Consider the following 24,560-nt stretch of genomic DNA (forward strand, 5'->3'; position numbering starts at 1 on the left):
GAGACGGGTTTTCTTTCTTACACATGAAAGATGGAGGCATTTTTAAGCCTACCAATACTTTCAGAGCCAGTATCGTCCTCAAATAGCTAGAAGAAGAAAAAAATGCCTTTCTGTGCCTCTATTTTCACCCTCTAAATGAAAGGGTTGGTTCCTACCCCACTGAAGTACATAAAGAATGACAGAAAAAGTTTCCAGACTAAGAACAAGGGACTCCTGTGGGTAAAAGCAATTCAGCTGCTCTGGGGATGGCAAGGTTGGACCAGAGACAAATGGGGTGCTGGGTGATCTCAGCAGTGCCTGAAACAGCAATAATGATGTAATTCGGCACCTCCACAAAGCGAGGCAGATGATGTCATCTGCTTGTTTGCTGTAGAAAACCAGAATCTGCATCTCCTCTGGGGATACTCCTGAGCTGAGACCCAGCAGGTGGACCACAGGGTGGGACTGGAATGGGAAGGAAGGAGAAGTGCATTAAAGAAGGAACATGCCTTGGTTTCCTCACACACACAATGTCCTTTACACAGGAGAGCAGCTCTCATCTCTCACCCAGCTCAGCCTGTGAACATCCAGCCCCCCTTCCAGTCCTAACACAGAGTCAGAGGTGCAGGAGGTGCCCCTGGGGGTCCCTCAAGCCCAACAGCACCATGAGGCACAGCAGGGCTGAGGGGACCAGCAGGTCAGCGAGGTGGGAGCACCTCTCCAGGCCTCCAGCTAAACTGGAGAGATTCCATGCCAAGGGATGGTATGAGGTAGGGGATGAAGCCTTCCCAGCCCCAGGAGGTCCTGCTCACCTGCACACTGAGCACTGAACCTGCCACAGCCCTGCAGCCACAGCAGGACAGGCTCAGGGATCACAGGAGGTGAAGGATGAGCCTGGGGCTAATTTCCCTCTGGCTTTTACCCTGCAGAGCACAGGCACTGATGAGGGGCCTCATTGGCTCTCTGGGGCCTGTGCCAGGGAGGAGCTGACTGGCACTGTCAGTGGGTGCAGCAGCACCCAAATGTGCCACAGACAACACCTGGCACACGGTCTGTCACACTCCAGAGGGAGCTGAGACAACAGAGTGAGTCCACGGGAGAATATGGGATTTCTTTCCAAGCCAACAGACTGGAAAGTCCAACAAACCCTTCAGCCACCAGCCCTTCCTGGAGCATTCAGTCAATAATGAACAGCAAAACCAACTGGATGGATTTTCCCCCCACTACTGACAAAAAGATGATGACATGGGCTAATCTGCATTCAACCAGGATTAGCCAGCCAAGGGTGCCATTGCCTCACTCTTGGTGTGCAGCTCAGAGCAGATGCTTTGAATCCTCACAACCTGGACACATTAATTCAACTGTCTGCGTGAGACCTGTTGGCTTCTAAAAATAAATGTCTTTTCCCAGCCAAGACAATTGGGCTTTGTTTTGTTCCTTTGAAGATTAAAGCTGATCCCTCGGCTCTTTAGGAATGGGCTGTGCTCTTCCAAGCTGTGGGCACTGGTGAGGCCCACAGGAAAACATAATCCCTCAGATTTGCATCCCCCTCATTCTGCTGGATCACTTGGACTTGGCCCTGCAGGCTCAGGCTTGCTTGCCAGGGTAATGTTGGCTTGCTAATGCCCCTGAGTGCCCCCTCCCACCCTGCTCAAGGTTTGCATGGCTTGGGCAGGTCTGTGGGATCTGCTGCTCACCCCAAGGCTGGGCACCCACACCTCATGCAGACTCCACTCCCCATATCCCACTTTCAGCAGATCTGACAGGAGTTTCTCCACCTCCAAGCCCCAGGTGCCCTTGAGCCCCAGGCAGGTGAGATGACCTCATGGCCAAGCCTCTTGTGCCATTCAATACCCCCTCCCTGACCATCTTTGCCATGTTCTCTCAATCCATGTATCTTTGCTGATCTCGTTGTTCCCCATTCACTCAGACAGTCCCACCCAGAATAACACCCTTCCCCAGCCTTCCACAGTGCAGGAATCAATCCCTTCTGACAGACAAACCTCCTTGGGAAGGCAGCAGTGCCTTTCCCTCCCTCCCCTCCCTGTGAGTCCCTCGGTGCTGGCTGCACAAGGAGCCCATTTGGGGGTTATTAACCTGGCTGGGCACAGCCCATGACTCTCAGAGCAGCCCCAGGACTGTTCCCTGCCATGGTTAATGCACTCAGCCCCTGCTGCAGCTCTGCTCACAGCTCAGGCTATGGCACTGCTTTTGCTGAGGTTGTTCTCTAAATTAAGAGAGTTTCCTGGAAATGCAAATTCTTAGGGCAGCTTAGCAACAGCAGCTCAGGGGGTGACTGACAATGGCAGAGGGAAGAAAATGGGAAGGATTTAAAAAACATCTCCTGAGAGACCTTTGTTAAAACTTGTCGACAACATAATCTGGCTGCTCTTACAATTAGGTCTTACTTTGGTAAATACCACTGGGTAAGGGCAGGGGAACTGGGCAGGGCTCAGAATGGCTTTTTTAGTGCCGTGACATGAAACCAGAGAATCCTTTCCTTTCTCTGCAGGTGGTGTAGAAATACCAGCAGTGATGGGCACATTGTGCTGTTGGAGCTCTAGGTCTAGAGGAAGATGTGCCTTGCCAAGGTTCTAGGAAGAGGGATGCAGGAGCCCTGGCTGTGAGAGGGTAACAAGGCCTTTACTGTGTGTCCTCCACTCTGAAGGACACTAAACCACATCAGGGTGCGCAGCAGGTTAAATACTGCTTGATAAATCAGTGTCTTCCTGCAAGAACTGCTTCCAGCTAAAATAATTTAATTTCCACAGCAATACTTTGGTGGTTGTATGGGCAAAGTCCTTTCCAAGCTCCAGACAGAAACATCCCACCATATCAAGAGGTGTGGAATGTACCATGAGATCACGAGAAGCCACACAGCAAGGGCTGTGTGGAGAACCTACAGGTCAGGGGCTCACTCAGGGAGGCTGCAGAGCAAAAAATGCAGACAAATCTCTAACAATAAGTCTCTTCAAAGACAGAGAGAAGTGTCCAGCCAGATGGGTGGTCTGGGGGCTGGTTCCACCCAGACCTGCTTCAGGACAACAGCCTGGAACATTTCACTGCTGTCATGAAATGAGAATCCAAATTTGCTTAATGGCTCCATTGTCAAGGTTTTTAATTGGCAGAGTCCCTCCAGCTGAACTTTTCACAAGAAAGACAAGACATGAGGGCTTCTTGTTCTTCATTAAGTGGCCTTTAAATCTGGAAAGAAGAAAGTTTTAATCCTAAATCCCAAGTCAGGCACTGCAGGGTAGAAGTTCCAATAAACAGAATGCTGTGAACCATTTGTGCCCAGCAGTGCCTCAGTAGCACAGTGTGTATATTGTGACACACCAGGAAGGCCCCTGGTGTCCCTGTTCCTGCCTTTGCTTTGTTTGTTCTTCCATTAGTCAGCACTGGGGGTGTGGGGCCTGAGGGGTGGAAAATGTTCTTCACTCCCATCAGACACTCCACCAGCCCAAGCAGGACCCCACACTCCACAGGGCTGGCACTTCCAGCCCTCTCCAATACGTACTGCAAGAACAATCACTCCGCTTCTCTGGCAGATGACTTGAGGCTTTCCCAGCCAGATGTTCTACCTGTGCATCCTTTCCCACCATGGAGTAAGCAAGGAGAAAGCTCAGGCACAGTGCTTCAACAACCAGCCTCTTTAATTAATAACCCACCAAGTTCCCCACCAGATGCTGAAGTTTAGGATTTTCTCCCTACCAGCAGAGAAGAGTTTTCCTACTAATTCTGTGATCACAGAATCACTAAGGTTGGAAAAGGCCTCCAGGAACACCCAAGTCCAAGCTGTGCCTGATGCCCGGAGCACTGAGTGACCCATCCAGACCTTCCTTGGGCACCTCCAGGGCTGGGGACTCCTAGAATTGGCTGAGACATCTCCCAGAAAAACCACTGGAGATGGGACACCTGAGAGCAACAAGTGAGTTCAGAAGAACTCAGGGATTTAAACACCTCAGTCCTCTTTCCTTCCCCCCAGTGTGTTTGCCTTTGATGTCACAGAGCATTTCAGCATCCCTGGGCAAACCAGGGCATCTCACAGCTCAGCCCTGCCTGGGTGACAGCAAGATGTTAGAATTCAGAGCAGCCTGGAGACAGCAGTAGTAGTATTTTAGCACATTAGCAATCATCTGCCATGGGGAAAGCTAATTTTTTTCTCATTAGAGCCTGATATGAATCTGTGATGTTGAACAGTTAAGTTCACAGCTGCTCCCAACATGTTCTGGCCAAGTTTATGTGGTAATTGTCAGGCTTAACCAGAGCGGGGGAAATGGGGAAAACGTTAGTAAAGGACTTATTTCAAAAGAAATGTGGTAGCCATTAATCCACACCAAGAGCAGACCCAAGGAATAACCCTTCTGGTTCCTAAAGCATTGTCTCCTTCACACTTCAAAGCTTTCCAGGACCAGGAAGGACACCCAGTGAGAGAAACCACAGCCCCAGAAGCCATCAGGGAGATACTGCAAACACCCTGCACACAGCAAAGATGGTAAAACAACTGCCACAGAAGGAAAGAGCTAGGTCAAAATAATGAAGTAACACAGCCCCTCAGTTTCATACTTGAAACTTACACTTCTCTATGATTCCCAAGGAATGGCTGATGTGAAAATTGTACCCTGTTAGGATGATTTTCCTCGCTAAAAAATGCACTTTCTGCTGTTGAAGCTTGTTTGGTGCCTGTTCAGTTGTGTTGGTGCCTCCTGATCCTCCAATGGTGGGAACTCCCCTCACCCCTGGCACACCTTCATTCTCTGTTCACTTTGTCCACCACTGAGACACCTGGGCCAGTGGGAGGATCCCCCTCCACCAGCCCAGGCTGCTCCAAGCCCTGTCCAGCCTGGCCTTGGACACTCCCAGGGATGGGAAATGTGCTCCATCTGTACCAGGAAATTAGAAATGTGATGACCCTCTACTGAAACCCAACTGCAAAGCCTCCCCACAAGGACACCTGAGAAGACACTAAAAACTGCAGAGGCCTCCCTGTCCTCTGCCACCCAGAGGAGGTGACACCTCTCACCCACAGGACAGGCTGCTGCTTTCAACAGGGAAAGGAGCGTCATTTTGGAACAGGATTTGCTAATCCAATCATAGTGTGGTTTAATTCAATTCACTGTGGAGCACCTTGGAACATCCCTGTTCTCACACTGCCACATTAGATTGATTTGCAAATTTTTCCTGGAGGAGACTTCATACAAGAAATGTAAACTCTGTATGGTTTTTAATTTGGACTAATGGGATAACATTGATGGATTCACGATGGCACGTTCACAGTTTTGCCTTCTACATAACTGAGTCTTTCAATCTTTCTAAACAGCATCAGGAATTTATACTTGGGAAAGACTTCCTGTCCTTCCTTAGGAGCACTGGAATACACTGAATACACATTTTGAAAATCCCAGTTACTCCACCATTCAAACAGGGCAGGGACACCTCCCCCCAGCCCAGGTTGCTCCAAGCCTCATCCAGCCTGGCCTTGGACACCTCCAGGGATGGGTAATCAACAGCTTCCCTGAGAAACCTGTTCCAGTGCTTCACCATTATGGGGAATAACATCCTGAACAAACACGGGCCAAGTCTCTGCCAGGCCTAACACTGATGCTCAGAACAACCACAGCACTGAAACGAAATTAAGATGTTTATGACAAGCTTTTATAAATGGTGATTATTTCTGCTCCTTATGGAGCTCTTGAAGTCGCTAATTTGTAATATTTGAGTGAGCACTCAGTGATTTCTATTCCTGGATCAGAGTGACTCTCAGTTCAGTCTGACAGCTGATATGCACAATATTGAGACAGGGTGGAACTCATCACCAGGCAGGGAAAGGAACCTCCAGCACCTCTTTTTTCTGGGGCTGCAATACAGAGCAGGAGCTCAGAGAAACACCTCTGAGTGCCAGCTCTGCCTTGCAGGGATCAGAACATGCACACAGCTCACTCTCCTCACTGACTCAGGGGCAGCAAAAGCCCAGAGAGAGGTTTTAACACTCAACCTGGTCAGAAAAGAGTGGCACGAAGGAATGAGATTTATCCAGCCCTGGGGCCAGCACAGCAAGGCCATGGAGCTGCTGGAGAGCCCAGAGGAGGCCCCAGGATGGGCAGAGGCTGGAGCAGCTCTGCTGGGAGGGAAGGCTGGGAGAGCTGGGATTGTTCAGCCTGGAGAGGAGAAGCTTTGGGGGGACCCAACTGTGGCCTTGCAGGGCCTGGAGGGGCCAACAGGAAAGATGGAGAGAGACCATTGCCAAGGGATGGAGGGACAGGACAAGGGGAATGGCTTCCCACTGCCAGAGGGCAGGGACAGATGGGATAGTGGGAAGGAATCCTTCCCTGGGAGGGTGGGCAGGCCCTGGCACAGAGTGCCCAGAGAAGCTGTGGCTGCCCCATCCCTGGGCGTGTCCAAGGCCAGGTTGGACAGGGCTTGGAGCAACCTGGGCTGGTGGGAGGTGTCCCTGCCCATGGCAGGGAGTGAGATGGGATGGGCTTTAAGGTTCCTTCCAGCCCCAACCATTCCATGATTCTATGTTTTTGTTGCTTGAAGTAACAAACTCTTTCTAGTTCTTCCTGGCTTGTCCTGATTGGCACCAAATCCCTCATGGCAGTGCCCACTGAACGCTCTGCTCTCAGCACACCGACCCCCAGCCAGCTCTCACTCTCTCTGAGCTGGTCATGTTCTGCTTTGGCCTAAGCTTTCCTTCCCTTTCCCAGCTGTATCATTTGAGGACAGAGCACTGAGGGAAAGTTTCACTTACTCACCATGTGACTATGGCAGGTAACACCAAACTAACGAGGTGGGATTCCTGGAGCGTGGAGACACAGCCCAGGGACAGCTGTGGCTGTGCTGGCTTCTGTCACCCAGGCCCTGGCTCTGGATGTGCCACATGGCAACCACCCAGCCATGGAGCAGGAAAGCAATTCCAGGCACAAGAGTGATGGGCATCTCCAGCCCTGCTTCTTCTGACAGTTCTGTAAGAGGCTTCCCTGGGAGTGTCCCAGGCCAGGCTGGACAGGGCTTGGAGCGCCCTGGGCTGCAGGAAGGTGTCCTTGCCCATGGCAGGGGTGGAATGGAACTACCTTTCAGGCCTCTTCCAACCCAAACCATGCTGGAATTCCATGATATTGTGCAAAAGGAAGACCAGGAAATAATTAGCGAGTAAACTCAGCTCTGCAGTGTCACACATATCCCATGGCATTAAAGATTTAATAGTGTTCCGTGGAAAAGGCCTGGCTTTCCAAGAAGGAAAACAATGACCTGGAGAGAGCTGACAAATGATAACAAGCAGGAGCTGCTGCTGGAAAGCAGAAAATAAACTTCCTTTCTTTCCATTCATCATGCTCAGGTCCAGTTGTTCCTTCCAGATCAACATTACCAAGGACATCTCCTTCTCTCCCTTATCTGGTACTGACTGGGAACACATTCCTGGGTTAAAAAATTCCATGGATTTAGTTCTGTCCAAATTTTAACACAGGAAACCACAGTTTAAGGGAGATCTCTGGAGATAGTTGTCATTTTAGGGCATATTGAGCACTTGGCTCTGATTAAAGTCTGTACCAGGACCCAACAGTTGGGTTTTTTCTCAGCCACTGTGGGGTTACTACAAACCTCCAGGGACCACTGCAAAACTAAATTTCCATGGTAATCTCAGTTTTCCTTCTTGCTACTCAAAACAAAAAGCATAAAATCCTAGAATGGCTTGGGTTGGAAGAAACCTTAAAGCTCATCTCATTCCAACCCCCCACCGTGGGTTTACAGGTTTAGGGGCCAACAAATCACTCCCTAATCCTTTGGAGTATTCTGTGCAGGGATTTCTGCAGTAAAATCATGAGTTATTCACCATTTTCCAAGGACACAACTCTGAGCAGTGCTCTGGGCTGACCCTGCTGGGCCAGGAGGGTCACACCAGGAGACCCAGCGTGGTCCCTCCCAACCTGCCCCAGGCCAGGCTTTGCCACTGCCAGTTCTGCACTTCCCACTGCAGATCTTTTATCAATATTATACCTTGACTCCACTTTCCCAATGGGAACAACCACAAGAGAACTTGGCAAAGGAACACAATGTTTTGGGCTGGAAAACCCTGGGAAAAAAACCTGATTTAAGTAAGATTTCACATAGTTAGGAACAAAGAACCTTCAAAACCTCCTGGACCTTTTCACCCTCCCCCAAAAGCAACGAGAGGAAAGAGGTGGAAGCCGATGAAGAACCCAACACAAAATACAATTAACTGTAAGAAGTCCATGAAGTTCTGCATCAGGACCAGAAAAAAAAGCCAGAAAACAACTTTAAGTTCCCTCCTGCTTCAAGCTAGGAGTTGCCATCATTTCAGCAGTGATAAACAGCCCCCTGTGGATCTCTGCTGGAGGGATGGGGCTGCATAACCACAGCAGCATTATTGCTTTGCCAGATCTGCCTCATCTCAACCCTCAGCTGCTGCTTTTATTTCCAGGATGAGCAAGCCTCGTGTTCTGGTTGCTTCACAAAATAGCTGCTTCCAGTCAGAGCTGAGAGGTTATGAAAATATTTAGCATAGGGATGGCAAACATCTTATTTTTATTAGTTTTTCCATCTTAAATTTCTATGTATTCTGACTGCATTTAATTATCATCTGGGTGCCTGGGTGTGCTGGGAACAGCAGCTGTTGGGATAGACTGTAATTTCCATTATTTTAGATAATTGCAGTGCAAACACTGACCCGACATTTTGATTCCTAAAATTCTCTTTTTCCCCCCAACATTCATCTGCCAGGGCTACACAGGAGCTGGAGATCAGGACCCACACATTAAAGCAGAAGAAAAACCAGAATACTTTGCCAAATGACACAATGAAAAAACCTCCCCACCTGTCTGGGTTTATTCTTTTACTTTACTCTTACATTTCTCCCTGTAAACTCGGCCACACCATGGAGTGTTTTCCCACCCGTGGGAGTTCGTTCCCCACTGATAGAAGATGAGATCTCAAACCTCACCGGAGCCTCCCCCAGGGCAAAGAAATGCCCAGCCAAGGCCAAGTGTTCAGGGACCATGGACAGACAGAGGAGTGTTGCCTGTTCCACAGCAATGCTGCTGGGTTGCCCCTTAAACCCATCCCTTCCAGGAATGGCAATGACAAGCCATGGCTCAAAGCAAACAAGTTTCACCTTCCCCAGAATGGCCTTGAGCACTCAGGGATCGTGTTGGAAGTGCCAAAGAGAGACCAGAGAGGGGGCTGGAGAGGCTCAGTCAGTGTCCAGGTGGCCCCACACAGCCTTTACATGCCCATGTCAGCCCACGCATGTGATGCACTTGCCAATCACTGAGCCCTGGGATGTCTATGGATCAGGAGTCTCTTTCTTCCTCAGTTTGCTTTCAACCTCTCATTTCCCAGTATAGATAAGAAAAAAGCCACCCCAACAGGTCTTACAAACTAGAAATGCCCTGACATCCCAGCTGGAGCTGGGAGCAGGAGGCAGTGTCCAAGGCCAGGGCTTGGAGCACCCTGGGCTGGTGGCAGGGGTGGGATGGGATGGTTTTCATGGTCCTTCCCAACCCAAACCCTTCCATGGTTCCCCAAACTGCTGCAGCCTTTCAGCTGCACAGAAAAGAACACAAATCTCTGGTGCTGGGGATGGCCCAGCAGAGCTCCTGGCTTTGGCTCCAGGGGTGCCCCTGGGGGTTCCAGGCAGAACCTTGGTGGGGAAATGAATGATCCATCATTTTAGGGACACACAGGACAACTGCTTGGGATGTGCTCCCATAGGAGATGCTGCAGCATTGCAGACAGGCACCAGGAACTGGGCTCAGGGATCCCTGTGGGGCCCTCCCAGCCCTGGACATTGTGTAAATCTCCAGTTCCGTGGCACAGCCTTTCTCTCCCTCCCCACACTGGTTATTCTGAGCTCTCTCCACCCAGCCAAGAGCAGTGAGAAAGGCCATGGAGCTCCCAAGGCCTGATTTTTCTGGTAGAGTTTTCAAAGTCACGAAGGAATGCAAAGTGAATGGAGCCTTAACAAAAGGGAACACTTCCCCCTTAAAGGTCCTTCAGTGATAGTTTGGATTGCTAACACTGAGCCTTTATCTGCATGCACAGACCAAATTACACAGCCATGTGTTTTAAGGGGCAGAACCAAAGGGCAGAATCCAGGCACTCTCATGGTCACTGCTATGATGAAAAGTCCTTTTATTTTACATTTCAGTTGTGGGAGTTGCAATAAAAGGGAGTCACAGAGCAGTGGGGGGGACAAGAGCAGCATTTGTGCCTCCCTTTATAACGGCTATTAATCAAATGAATGAGGCTTTATCTCACCAATTTATTGGGTAAATAAAGCCCCTTCATGACAAAGCAGTCTCTGCATAACTGCTGTGAAATAGAAAAATAAATGGCACATCAGCTATGATCTTATGTGAGGGGGAAAACACACTAATGATGTTTGTCACACAGCAGGGACAGTTTGTGAAGAGGCTCCCCCTGTGCCTTGCCTTTCTGAAGAGGGGCAGGTGGATGTTTGGCTGCCTGTGGATGAACAGGTTCTGGGATGCACTCACAGCCCAATTCTGTATCTGATAAACCCTGAGTGCTCCTCCCTGGCAGTGAAGGCTCTGAGCCTCTGCTGAGGCTGCCCCAGCTTTGCTCTGTGCTGCACAAAGACCTGAGACCCAGGGGAGCTAAGCCAGAGGTGGCACGAGCAGCGAATCCCTGAGAATAGGAGCACATCCCAAAGCAAGCTGGGCATTCATCCCAAAAATCAAAGCATTCCCAGGCCGTCTCCACACCAAAACACTTCCAGCATTGCTGCAGGACCTCCCAGCAGCTCCCTCCCACCCACAGCCAGCAGGGCAGCTGTGCTGGCAGCTGGGCTTGGGAAGGGGAGCAGGCTGGGCTCCTTGGGGCATTCACAGTCAGGTACCCACAGTGCCTCCTTTGCTCAGGGTGGAAACACCTTGAGAAACATCAGGGTGGTTGAACTTATATCTAATAGGCCTGAAGTCATGAGGTCCTAGCTTTGATTGCATTTTCTTCTCCCCTCTACCCAAACCTGGCTCAGGTTGACCAGGGGTTTGGTTTTCCTCACTGAAAAGGAGCTATTTCACCAAATAATACCCATAGAATCTATGTACATCCTCTAGGCATTCCCACCATAAATCGGGGAGAGTCTGGGGGTGTGTGTGTCTGGGGCTTCTTTATAAAGAGGTCGTATGTTGGACCAGCACAGCAGGTTCTTTGCTGTCCCCCCTGAGCCTCAGACACATAGAGGGGCAGGTCGAGGGCACAGACACCATCACACCCTGCCCTCTGAACACACCTGACTGGATTCTGCTGGGATTTGTACAGGATTTCCTTCCCAAATCCCACCCCAGGTGACAGGGAATGTTCCCAGTGACCTCACTGCCATCCTTCCCCTGTTGAGTGCTGCTTTGTCCCGACCCAGCAATCCTGGTAGTACAGTCTGTCAGTGCACTTGAGTCCTCCCAAAAAGCACCACCAGCCTGCAGTTTGGATGGGGTTATTTTGGGAGAGAGGAGGAATTTATCCCACAACACGCTGCAGCAGCACTACCTGCATTGTTTGTACACCCCTGACACCATCAGTGCAGTTTAGGTGCTGGCATTCAGCTCTGCAGCTTTAAAAATAACTGCCTCATACAGAACATCAAACTCTCTGTCATGAGCACAATCACCATCATTTCATATCCCATTTCATCATCCTTTCATGTCCCACTTCATCTCACAACCAGTTTATGAAATAAGCACAAGAAATGTTTAATTTTCCAGTGTGAGTAAATAACACTCTTGGAAGAGTTAATTAAGACACTAAAATCAAAATAACGAGCTGATAACAGGGAAACAGTTTCTCTGAGAGACAGGCCATAACATTGGGCTCTAACACCAACACTGTAAATCAGCACCTGAACATTCAATTTATCAGATAGATTGGTATAAACAGGCTTTAAGTTGGGAAAAACGTGGGAAAACACCTGTGATGTTACTCCCCCAGGCTAGCACTCACTGCTGCAAAGCCAAGCCTTCCCAAGGCTGCAGCCACACAGAGAAGTTCACCCTTCACCCATCTATATAAAAAACACTTAGATAGAAATAACTTGTGGACTTTTGTAATTAACAAATGAGCAGTTTTTACTTGTAGAGCAAAAAAGAAGTGGGGAGAAAAATCCAATTTTAGTATGAATCTGTGAACTCCCAAAGGAGCTGGAATAGCTCTAAGGGATATCCTGTAAGGGATAGTGAAGAAACCCCCAGAGATTATCAAAGAGGTTTCTGCTGCAGCCTTTAGTGGCAGTTCTGTAACTCCTGGAGCTCACACAAACCCAGGAAGGTGCAAGGAGCTCTGGGGTAAAGCAGGTTTAGATGCAGGGCTGGTCCCCAAGTCCTCCAAAAGCACCAGCTCCATCACAGGGCAGCTCCCAACAGGCACCTCTGAAGGTGTCACACCTGGAGCAACACCTGGTGTCACCCAAGGCTGCCCTGCAGGGAATTCTGGAATGAAGGCATCAAGCCTAGAGGAAGCCCAGAGGGACACAGAAAAAGCATTGCTCTGGTGTGTAGTGGTCATTGGACACAGGAGATGTGGGGAGGGGTTACTGATAACGGACTGAAAATTCCCAGTGGAGCAATGACCACTAAACCTCTCATTCCATGGGAAAACAAAGAACTCCAATGGGAGACCTTAAAACCTGCAGCATTCCAGGGAGGAGCAGTGCCCCTGACTACAGCCAAACCCCTGATCTGAGTCCTGCCCACCTCTGCAACAGCAGCAGGGGGAAGGCAAAACCAAAAATAAAAGATTGAACAAAGGAGCGTGAAGAAGAAACTGCTGCCACAGTCCCTTTTTCCAAACCACTGGAAAGCCCCAGGAAAGGCAGGTTCCTGAGAGGCCTGTGATTAGTTGGCAGGCTCTGCAGAAAATCCCACTCTGGCACAGATGTCTCATTGTCCCTCCCCACACACTGCTCCTCATGGACACAGTAAGTGCTCCCCAGTCTCCAGAGTCACCCAACACCTGTGCAGAGAGATGCTGTTTGGGGATGTTTGCTTGGGAAGGAGGATCCAAACCCCTCGAGAAGAGGTTTGGAGACTCAGGCAGGGCCCACAACACTTGTTCTGACAGGCAGTATGTGCCTTGGAAGCAGAACTGGCTCAGTTGTATTAGAAAAGCCCTGAGTGCAATGGATGTCACTTACTGCCTTCCTCAGTGCCCTTGGGAGATGCAGAAAGGTGGCAACAGCCACATTATCAGAACTGTATTTGGAAAGAGCTCTCAAAACAGTCGGGTCCTACATGGAAAAAGCAGGAACTGGTGGTCTGCAGGATCACTGATCTGGAGGGAATCCAGCAAGGATATTACTGGGCACACAGGAAAACACTGTGCAGAGGAGGCAAATCCCCACATGCACAGGCTCAGCTCCACCTGTCCAGGGGTGATCCCAGGGCAGGACACTGACCCAGAGCAGCAGCACAGCTCAGCCACCCCGTCTGCATTTCATTAATCAATTACAAATTAATACAGACTAAAGAGTTGATGAAGCTGGTCCCAGCCAGCACCTTGTCACCAAAGTTGTGGGGAAAAAAGAAACCAAAAGGAAACCCCCACACTCCTCGGTATGGTTTTGTTTGAGATGACCCCTGCATTTCTCTGTAGTTTAAACAGCTACAGAGACTGTATTTGTCTTCCCTTATCAACACCAAGTTGATGTCCTGGCAACTCCTACAGTTTCTAGGACTAGGTTCCTTCCCAAGACATCTCTGACTCCCAAAGACCCACATTCCCATGGGAAGACACTGTGAAATGCTTCATTCCTTTGGAGGAGCTACCAAGAATGAAGCAAGAGACAAAACCTCCTTTAAAAACAAAAGGCAAATCCCCACAAGTGCAGATAAAAATAAAATGAAATTTAAGAGGAGAGGAAAACTACTAAAACAAGGGCTGGGGAAGTGTAGGCTGGTTCTCAAGAAGCTGCTCCCTCCTTTTCCATGCCACAGGATCCCCCAGCTCTGTCCCTTCACTCAGGTTCTCAAGGAGCAGCCTCAGAGTTCAGCACAGGGACAGCCAGGGAGGATGTTACAGCTCCCACTGCCAACACAAAATCATGAGTGACAGGAAAGCTCATCCAAGGACTTAACCCTTCCTCTTCCCCCTGTCTCACTGTGTTACTTCTTCCACAATTTATGGGAACAGCAACAATCACGAAAGGAGGAATCTTTATACCTATTAATATAGTTTCTAAAAAATCAGAGTATCTGTTTATCATGGTGTGACTGTGACTCACACAAGCCTCAGACCCATCCCTTGTCACCTGATTTCTGCCCAGCCCTGCTGGTAGATCCTCCCTTCCTGATGCAGACATCAAAGCTGACACACTGCAGCTGACAGGCTCAGACAGAGAGGGAAACATTTGGTTTCAGATGTGGGATATCACATTTATCCTCATTAGTGTGAGGGAGCTCCCACACATAACTCAAACCTGTCAACACGGCACCAAACTGAGATGTGTCTCTCTCAGAGACACCTCTGCAGGTTTGCACATTTTTAAGTGCTTTCGGGAAATTTTAAAAATGTTATGGCCAAAGGCAGACTGCAAACCTGCAAAACTACAACTTGGAAAGTGTTTAGAGGGTTTTTTCCTTAAAAAAACCAACCTGGAGGTGGTAGACTCATTTTAGAGGCAGAATATGATTAACCAGCAGGAACCTCTTTGGGCTCTAGAAACCCTTCAGTTTTCAGACAAACAATCTGTTGAACCACTCTCAGGGCAGCAAACTCTCTCATTGCAAAGGGGATATTTCTGCTAAGTTTCTTTTACTCTCAGAGTAGTTTTCCCTGCAGGGTCCAGGTGCCAGCAAGGACTAGTTCAGCTTCCTAAGCCACAGCATCAGTCCCCCTGCTCACGGTCAGCCTGGAGAGCACTCCTGCTCCAGGTGCTCACAGCAGGAATGTTTAATGCTTCCAGCAATTCCAGCCCCTGAGATCACACACAGGTTAACTTCCACCTTCAAAGCACAGCTGTAAGTTAGTATTTTTTGTGTTGCTCATCTCTCTTCACCCAATTCAGATAGGAGGTTTCTTAGTGAACACCAAAGAATTAAGGGTTGGTGCTTGCCCTGAAACACTTCAGAACATGAAGGAATTTCTCCCTTGCTACTTCATTAAAATCCCTTTTTTAGCTCACAAGACAAATGGACATGTGCTCTTTGCCTCAAGAGCCCATTCCCATGGGGCTTCAGGGAGAGTCTTGGTGGGACCAGAAACACTCCTGTTGTACCAAACACTGCCCAGGACTGCCCAAATGCAGGAGCTCCAGCCCTTGCCAGGTCTGTGTCCTGGGCAGTGTCCACTGGCACAGGACCCTCTATGCTGCTGTCCATGGTCACACAGGGCCTGGTGGCAGCACTGCTGTGAGGAACACGTCACTGTTCCCAGAGCAATGCCCTGCCCAAGGTCAGGAAGGCCCAAAGCCACGGCAGACCTTGTTCCCCCAGGCTCCAGTTCCGATGCCGCCCGTGCTCCCACCCTGGAACCCACTGCGGGGGCAGCTCTGGGTGCTCCCTCCTCTCTGGGAGGAATCACTGGCACCAATTCAATTAATTCTGGGAGCTGGACAAAAGCATCCCTGGCTCCCTGCATGTAACCCAGGAGTCATTTCCAAGGTGGCCTGTCCCACCCAGTGATCCCAGTGTGTTACAGACTGGGGTGTGGTGGGGCCAGCAGGAGTCCTGACAGCCTGAGGCAGGTCACCTCAGGGCCCTCACATTCCTAGAGGTGGGAATTCGGGCAGCAAGACACAAACTGTGGCTACGGTTACCCCAGAACTAGAAAAAGCTTTTTAAACTCATTAAAAGCAAAGCAGCTTTAAATCTGGGGTTCTGCTGGCTGAGAAATTTCAGCTTCAGCTTCTGACTTACAGCTTGGTTTTCTCACTACCAACTCAAAGAGGAACAGGAGCCCAAGTTCAGACCAAATCCCTGTTTCCAAAGCTTCTGACCTGGTGGAAAAACCAGTAACCCTTGGGCTTTGGTGCCCATGACCCTCCCTGGCCATTCAGCAAGGCTATCCTGGAAAGAGGGGCCCACAGGGGTCTCCCACAACCACAGTTCTCATCGGGGCTGTGTCTTCTGAAACCCAGGCAGGTCCCACCAGGAAACCAGGCAAGTTTCCACCTCAGTCCTACCTGTGTCTCAATGACTTAAATGAGTAACAGTAACACCCCCAAAACACAAACTACAGAAGAAAAAACAAAACCAAACCACCAAGCACTGGATGGGCTTTAAGGTCCCTTCCCACCCAGACCATTCCATGGTTAAAGCCTCACCAAGAGGTACTGAACAAGAAAGGCTCTGAGGTCAACACTCATCACCATTTTAAGATTCACTGAGCTCAGCAAATGGATTTTAACATTCATGGTAAAGAAGCAAAGCACTCAAGGATCCTAATTTTAAGATCTCATCAGGACCAGCAGAGTCCTCATGTCTGTAGACAAGCAAATGAGAACCGACAGCGCTGCCGCCGCACCGTGACAAACGAGAGCACTGGAATTAACACTGAACATGATGGATGTTCTCACATCCATCTCACTTAAATTATTATTTACCATTAGTCCAAGGAAACATCACCACTGTGGAACTCAGACTTCTGGTAAGATGCTCCATCTAAATGCTGAATCATAAATTATAAACAAGCACAAGAGTGTTGGCCCTCAAATCATCTACATGACTAAGTTTGATTCACATTAATTGTGGCCTGAAGTCCAACAAAGGAAAAAATTAATGGAAGAAAACCAGCATTTATTTGATTTTTGAGAAATACTTCTCAGTAACACTCAAAGATGGGTTTCCCCAGTAGAGTTTTGTATAGAATAGAGTTTATATTTGGGTGCAGTGTGTTAATAATTGAGAGATGGCACAGAATGATAAGGCAAAATGAGCTCCTGAGCCCATTCCCATAACCATAACCCAGCCCACTGGATAATGTCTTCTTCCATTTCCATTACTTCACCATCACTCATTGTATTATGTCTAAACATAGACTACAAACTCTTCATAATTCTGTTTGCAAAGCATTATGCATATTTAGGGAGCTATCTAAATAATCCTAAATTAAGTTAGGAAGCCAAGCAGCAGCTGGGGGGGGAGCAAAATCGTGCCCTCACACACAGAGGCTGCAGAGAACAGGGGCAAGCTCAGCAGCCCTAAAGGCAACAGACATTCATAGAATCATAGAATCGATTGGGTTGGAAAAGACCTCCGAGATCGAGTCCAACCCTTGGTCCAACTCCAGTCCCTTTACCAGATCATGGCACTCATCACCACATCCAATATGCGCTTAAAAATCTCCACGAATGGGGAATCCACCCCCTCTCTGGGCAGCCCATTCCAATCCCTGAGCACTCTCTCTGCAAAGAATTTCTTTCTGCTCTCCAACTTCAATTTCCCCTGGCAGAGCTTGAGCCCATCGTGCCCCCTTGTCCTATTGCTGAGTGCCTGGGAGAAGAGACCAACCCCCACCTGGCCACAACTTCCCTTCAGGCAGTTCCAGACAGTGCTCAGGTCACCTCTGAGCCTCCTCTTCTCCAGGCTGAACACCCCCAGCTCCCTCAGCCTCTCCCCACAGCACTTGTGCTCCAGTCCCTTCTCCAGCCTCGTTGCTCTTCTCTGGCCCTGCTCCAGCCCCTCAATCTCTTTCCTCAACTGAGGGGCCCAGAACTGAACACAACACTCAAGGTGTGGCCTCCCCAAGGCAGAGTCCAGGGGAAGGGTCACTGACCTGGGCCTGCTGGCCACGCTAGTTTGGATCCAGGCCAGGATCCCATTGGCCTTCTTGGCCACCTGGGCACACTGGTGGCTCCTGTTGAGCTTCCTGTCCCTCAGTCCCCCCAGGTCCCTCTGCCTGGCTGCTCTCCAGCCACTCTGTGCCCAGTCTGGAGCGCTGCAGGGGGTTGGGGTGGCCAAAGGGCAGGACCTGCACTTGGCCTTATTGAACTTCATCCCATTGCAATCAGCCCATCTCTCAAGTCTCTCCAGATCCCTCTGCAGAGCCCTCCTGCCTTCCAGCAGGTCGACACTCCCTCCCAACTTGGTGTCATCAGCAAATTTGCTGCTGATGGACTCAATCCCCTCATCTGAATCATCAGTAAAGATGTTAAACAGGACTGGACCCAACACAGACCCCTGGGGAACACCACTGGTGACCAGCCGCCAGCTGGATGCAGCTCCATTCACCAGCACTCTCTGGGCCTGACCCTCCAGCCAGCTCCTGACCCAGCAGAGGGTACACTTATCCAGGCCATGGGCTACCAGCTTTTCCAGGAGTATATTATGGGAGACAGTGTCAAAGGCCTTGCTGAAGTCCAGACAGACACATCCACAGCCTTCCCCTCATCCACCAGGTGGGTCACTTGATCGTAAAAAGAGATCAGGTTGGTCAGACAGGACCTGCTCCTCCTAAACCCCTGCTGGCTGGGTCTAATCCCTTGTCCACCCTGGAGGTGCTGTGTGATTGCACTCAGGATGAACTGCTCCATAACACGGAGGTCAGGCTGACAGGCCTGTAGTTGTCAGGGTCCTGCTTGCAGCCCTTTTTGTGGATTGGGGTGACATTTGCCAACCTCCAATCATCTGGGACCTCCCCAGAGAGCCAGGACTGTTGGAAGATGATGGAGAGTGGTTTGGCAAACTCTTCTGCCAGCTCCCTCATCCCCCTGGGAATGGATCCCGTCTGGTCCCATAAACTTGTTAGGATCCAGCTGGCTCAGTAAGTCGGTCACTATTTCCTCCTGGAATACAGGAGGGCTATTCAGCTCCCTCTCCCTGTCTACCAGCTCCAGAAGCCAGTTGTCTTGAGGGCCACCTGTCCTACTGGTAAAAACTGAGGCAAAGTAGGTGCTAAGTACCTCAGCCTTCTCCTCATCTTACTTAACTATATTTCTCTCCAAGTCCAACAGAGAATGGAGGTTTTCCTTGCCCCTCCTTTTGTTATTAATGTATTTATAAAAGGACTTTTTGTTATCCCTAACTGAAATAGCCAAATTTACTTTAAATTCCACTTTTTTTCCGTAATTTTTTCCTGCATGACCCAGCTCTATCTGTAAATTCTTCATAAGTAGCCAGCCCTTTTTTCCATAGTCTGTAAACTTTCTTTTTATCCCTGATTTCTTTCAGGATCTCCCTATTTAACCAAGCCGGCCGTCTTCCCCTCCGGCTGGCCTTTTGGCACACTGGGACAGCCTGTTCCTGTGCACTCAAAATTTCCTTCTTAAAACATGTCCATCCCTCCTGGACCCCCTTGCCTTTAAGGGTTGTTTCCCAGGGTATGCTCTGAATCAGTTTTTTGAATAGGCCAAAATCTGCCCTCCAGAAGTCCAATGTAGAGGTTTTAATGGTGGCTCTCCTTACATCCCTGAGGACTGAAAATTCTATTATTTCATGGTCACTGTGCCCCAGGCAGCCTCCAACCACTACATCATCCACCAGCCCCTCTCTGTTTGTAAACAGTAGGTCTATCGGGGCCTTACCCCTGGCAGGCTCATTTACCAGTTGATGAAGGAAATTGTCCTCTATACTCTTCAGGAACCTCCTTGACTGCCTCTTCTCTGCAGTATGAAGCTCCCAGCAGATATTTGACAGGTTAAAGTCACCCACAAGAACAAGGGCTGGAGATTTTGAGACATCCACCAGCTGCTTGTAGAACAATTCATCTCCTTCATCATCCTGGTTGGGCGGTGTGTAACAGACACCCACAAGGGTGTCAGCCTTGTTGGCCTTCCCCCCGATTCTGGCCCACATCACATGGTCATAAGTAATAATAATAAACACATAAAATCTGCTCAATAATAACGAGTTGTCTGAGTTCCCAGCCCTGTTCAATACTCCAGACCATGGCAGAGACAGTTCTGCGCATAAATGCTCCCAAAATCCTCTCCATGCAATGGGAGAGGTTGAGCAGGAGAGAAGCACACACTGACTTTGACATGCTCTGTTGGTATGAGGGGGTTTAAGGGACAACACTGAACACAACACCCAAAATCAGCTGGTTTGGACAAGCAAAAACACCACAAGCAAATCTCTGGTATGAGGGGGTTTGGGGAGCTGGGCAGTAAAAAACCTCCACATTTTCACTATGAACAGAATACTATTCAAAGGCTATTTAAAAGCTATTTTTTATTATACACAGAACAGATTCTGCACCTCAAAGGAGCCTCTGTATCCAAAAGGGTGATGGAAAGTCTTAAATCTTTCCACTGTAATGCTGGGGGTGGAAACACCATTTGCTTTGGCACCCCCACTGACACTTCCCAGCAACACCATCTGAATGTGCAACATGTAAATCCATGGAAAGCCAAAGGAATGAAACCTGTGCCTTAAGACGTAACCTTAAAAGGACAGAAGATTCAAGTTGTTTTGGGAAACTGGTGAAGAGCATTTGCAACTACACAGCCTTGAGAAGTTGGCAGGAAACCTTGTTTAAAGGATTGCTTACTGCCTTGGAAACATTTTTGTTTCAAAGAACAATTTAAGAAATTAATATACATGTGTGCAAGGGAGAAACCTCCACTCCCCTTAGGTGCCAGCCACTCTGAGGGGATGATGGTGAGTGGACACGAGGGTTGGCCAAGCCTGGTAACCCTTACAGGTGACCTGCACCTCTCTATAAATAAAAGGCCAAACATCTCCACAACATGCTCAGTTTGAGATGTGCACAGTGAGGTAACTTGGAAGGAAGGAAGGAAGGAGAAGTCACCAGATGCAGAGCTGACATTTTGCAGAAGCAAAGCACTGCTAAAAGACTGGCAGAAACCTGAATATCCACTGCTCTCGTGTTCCACCATGAAAACAAACCCCTGCCACAGCACACACTGTGACAAATCAGATGTGCTAAACTGCAGCTGCCACACTTATTTTGTGCCCAGGATGGAACATTTTCTATGATCCAAAGCTTCTGCAGATTGCCCCGTGTGCTCTCCCAACAGCCCCACAAGGAGTGGGCTGTGTCCACACTCTCCTTGCTTAACAAGCATGTCCTATTTCCACATCACCAAACCTTCTGTTAAATCCCTAATTTATACAGCAAACCATTGGTATTGTCTCAAAGCCAGAGGACTATATTTAGTGGGGGTTTATTCCAAGGGATCTCAGTGCAAGGTTAACAGCTTTCACCTCCTTTCTTTATATAGGGAGGCACACAAAGCTAGGCAGAAATTTTCCAGGCAAAAGTAATCCACACAATTTTTCAACAACCATATTTAGAAAACATCTTCAACCTCTTCCTTTGAAATGATTTTTCCCATGAAACAACATTTTCATCTCTGCATGTGATGAAAAAAAGGGAATGAATCTGATTTTCGCAGCCCTACCTTCCATGACGTACACCAGGGAACCCACATCTCCCTCCTTGATGATGCAGCTGTCCTTGCCATACTCCACTGGATACATACAATCCACAATCTCCTGGATCTGGGACAGTTCCAGGTTCTTCATGAAGTCATTGTCCAGGATTGCTTCCTTTATCAGCTCCTTGGACCTGTGGCACAAAGAGAAAGACAAAATTTATGTCCATGTCCACCAGCCGAGCTCATTTATATCTCAAGAGCTCCAGCACCACCACTCAGCTCCCCAGTATTTCCTTGGGGGAAAAAAAATCAGTATTTTCCCCCAAAAAAGTGCAGAGAAGTAAACTCAAAAAAATACAGAAATATTAATTTGTAATTATTTTTTGTAATGAAGTTTCAGAAGCATCAGTATCAAAATAAAAATAGATTCTGTGCTGTTGAAAGAGCCTCTTTTGGCTGCAAGTTTCATACATGGCTACTTGGAATATCCTCCATATACAAAAGTGAAAGGAAACACAAACAAGGCGCTAAAGAATTTATGACTTAGTTTATTATATTTTCTATTAATTATACAAACTGGAGCACACCAAAGTGTGATACAGCACTGATTTTCTGAGTACTAATCTAAGGCTCTTGTAACCACTAGAGGAGGAATAACATCACCTTTAACTCATTCCTTTGCCAACTCCATGGAAAATTCCCAAGTTCCATTAGTGTGAACAGAACTGTGCAGTTCTGGCACTTGAGCAGGTTGGAAGTTTGGAGTTCTCAGTGGCCACTTGGCCAAGGTGAGTAAGGGAGGAGCTGTGTCTGAAGACACAGACACCAGCAGTACCCTCTGGGAGCCCCCTGGAATGGGCACAGGACACGACCTGCTCGCTCCAGAAACGCCTCTGCCTGGCCCTCCTGTGAAGGAAAATGTGCAATAAACCCACGGATGTGTTTTTCCTGATTCTCCCCAGACTCCTTCTATTCCACCAGCTGAAGTGCTACTACACAGTGAGTCACTGCAGTGAACCTTCCAGACTTGCCTTGGGACTGCCAAGCCCACCACCACCCAGTGCTCATCCAAATGAGCGGCTGAGAATGCGACATCTCTGTCGAGCCCAAAACTGGAGCCCCCAAACACCCACAGCCCTTCAGTCCTTACCCTGCAGTTCCATTCTGTGGGCTGAGCTCTCTGCTGCTGTGGCACAGCCCAGGCACACAGCAGCTCCCTGCACAGCTCATGCTTTTGGAGAGATGAGGATCAAACAAGGCTTTCAAAGCAAGACAATTAAATGGACTGTGTCTTCTCGAGAAAGAGCCAAACTGGGACCACAGAAGGCCAAAACCAGCCACTCTTGGAGATGCTCTGCCTCTGCTGCAGTTCCTGTGCAGGGCACCTCAGGGGTATTTGCAGCACAGGTCCAGCCCAACAATTTGGAGGTTATTTCAAGGTCAGAGGCCAGCAGGACTGACCCTGCTAAGGGCAGGAAGATGTAGAGGGCCCAGACTGCCCCAGCCCTGCCCACAGGGTGACTTGGGCTCAGGTTGCTGCAAACCCACTGCCCTCCTGAGAACCTCAGTTTGAACCTACATACCAACACTGAACTCCTCTATGTGCAAATAAAAGCCCCCAGCAGACCCTACATCTGTGGGATTCCTTCCTTTCAGCACAGCAAGAGGCTGGTAATTTGTAAGGCTGCCCAGATAACCCAACCTCCCACTCCCTCCTTCCTGTGGGAGAACAAGGCAGCGCTTCCCAAGCTCTGCCTTGGCTCAGCACTGCTCTTTTGATGCTGGCCACCCCCACAGGCCCCCCAAATCCTGACAAAGACACTCATTAGCAACGTTACTCAACTGCCTGCTGGAGGAGAAAAGCATAATAGAGGCTTTGGCATTAGTCATATCAACCTGCACTACAATTGCAGGCATTTATTTCATTCCAAGGTTTAAAATAAGGCTTTCTCCTTGATAAAATACAGGCAGCCTTTCAAGTGGAGTGGCTGCAAGAACAGCCATAAAGAGTGGAGGGAATTCATGGATCAAGTCACACGTCCCTTGTTACTCTCAGCACCAAACAATGTTCTCCTTGCTGAAATCACACCCATCACGGGATCTGAGGAAGAGTTGGGAAACTTGGTCCAAAGGACACAAAGGAGCAGGAAAATCCACTGGAAGTGGGACTAGATGATCTTAGAGGTCTTTTCCAACCTTTATGATTCCATTTTGTGGAGAAGCAGCAAAACATACCCAATGGGAACAAACTTCAGGAATTGAGACTATTACAGTGCAAGGGCACACCTGAACCCCCTGACTGACACAGACACACCAGAGGCAGCTCAGGGGCCCACCAGCCACTCAGAGCCTTTCAGTCACAACCAACTAAGTCAATTAAAAGAGGATCACACTGGCCAGGAGACCAGTAACAGTTTCATCTCTGCCACATCTGAGCATCTTAAAACTAAATACCTACGTGGAATGGTATGGATAAAAACTCAGTCACGCCTGAATGTAAGCAAAGTAGATACTGTTAATTGGGGATTATCAGTTAAGGTGAGACTTTGACTACAAAGAGGATGAGAGAAAAGCACCTCCCCCTGCCCTTAGAGCTGGAGGTCACAGCAACCAGCTAGAGACCCAGCTGCTTATTTGCAAGAGTGCTCCATGGAATCCCAGAATGGTTTAGGGTGGAGGGGACCTTAAAGATCCCCCAGTTCCACCCCTCCCACCACAGACCAAACCACACTCCTCAGTCTGTGAGCCCTGGCAGGAAACAGCCCATCCGTCTCTTAAATAAAATAAGGAAGAAGCTCAGTTTGACATATTTGAAAATGAGTTGATACTAAAAATACATTGTCATAGCTACAGAAAGAGTTCCTCTATTGTTCCCTGCAATATTCATCACTCTAATAATTCAGGAAAATTATTCATGCAGTGTCAATTCCCAGGCCCACACAGTGGCACATGCCAGGCCTTCAGCACCTTCCACTCTATTTTATTACATGATTCTCTTTCAGCGCAGCTCAGATAAATAGGTTTGTATTTCTAATATTTATTTTTATATGGAATTAGGTTGGAAAAGCCCTCCCAGCCCACGGAGCCCACCCAGCTCCATTCCCTGCCCTGCACACGCTCCAGCCCCTCAGAGTCTCTCCCATGAGGGCCCAGAACTGGGCACAAATTAAACATGTGAAATTCAGTATATCAATTAATTCACAGTTCACAATTAGTCCACAACAAATGCTTTTTTAGATCGCAACATTCCTTAATCACCATCATTACTTCAAAG

The 24,560-nt window shown here is 48.8% G+C and overlaps 1 protein-coding gene across 3 annotated transcripts in view; it reads right to left on the reverse strand.

Annotated features, from left to right (window-relative positions):
* Positions 1-24,560, reverse strand: part of PRKG1 (protein kinase cGMP-dependent 1) — a 341,078-nt gene that overhangs the window by 253,921 nt on the left and 62,597 nt on the right. For all 3 annotated transcript variants that reach the window (XM_071563624.1, XM_071563623.1, XM_071563622.1), the window contains exon 2: positions 21,311-21,477. In XM_071563624.1, coding sequence (XP_071419725.1) covers positions 21,311-21,477 — 167 coding nt within the window. The remainder of the gene's footprint in view (positions 1-21,310; positions 21,478-24,560) is intronic.

The sequence above is a fragment of the Pithys albifrons genome, chromosome 9 (genome assembly GCF_047495875.1).
Source record: "Pithys albifrons albifrons isolate INPA30051 chromosome 9, PitAlb_v1, whole genome shotgun sequence".
NCBI lineage: Eukaryota > Metazoa > Chordata > Aves > Passeriformes > Thamnophilidae > Pithys > Pithys albifrons.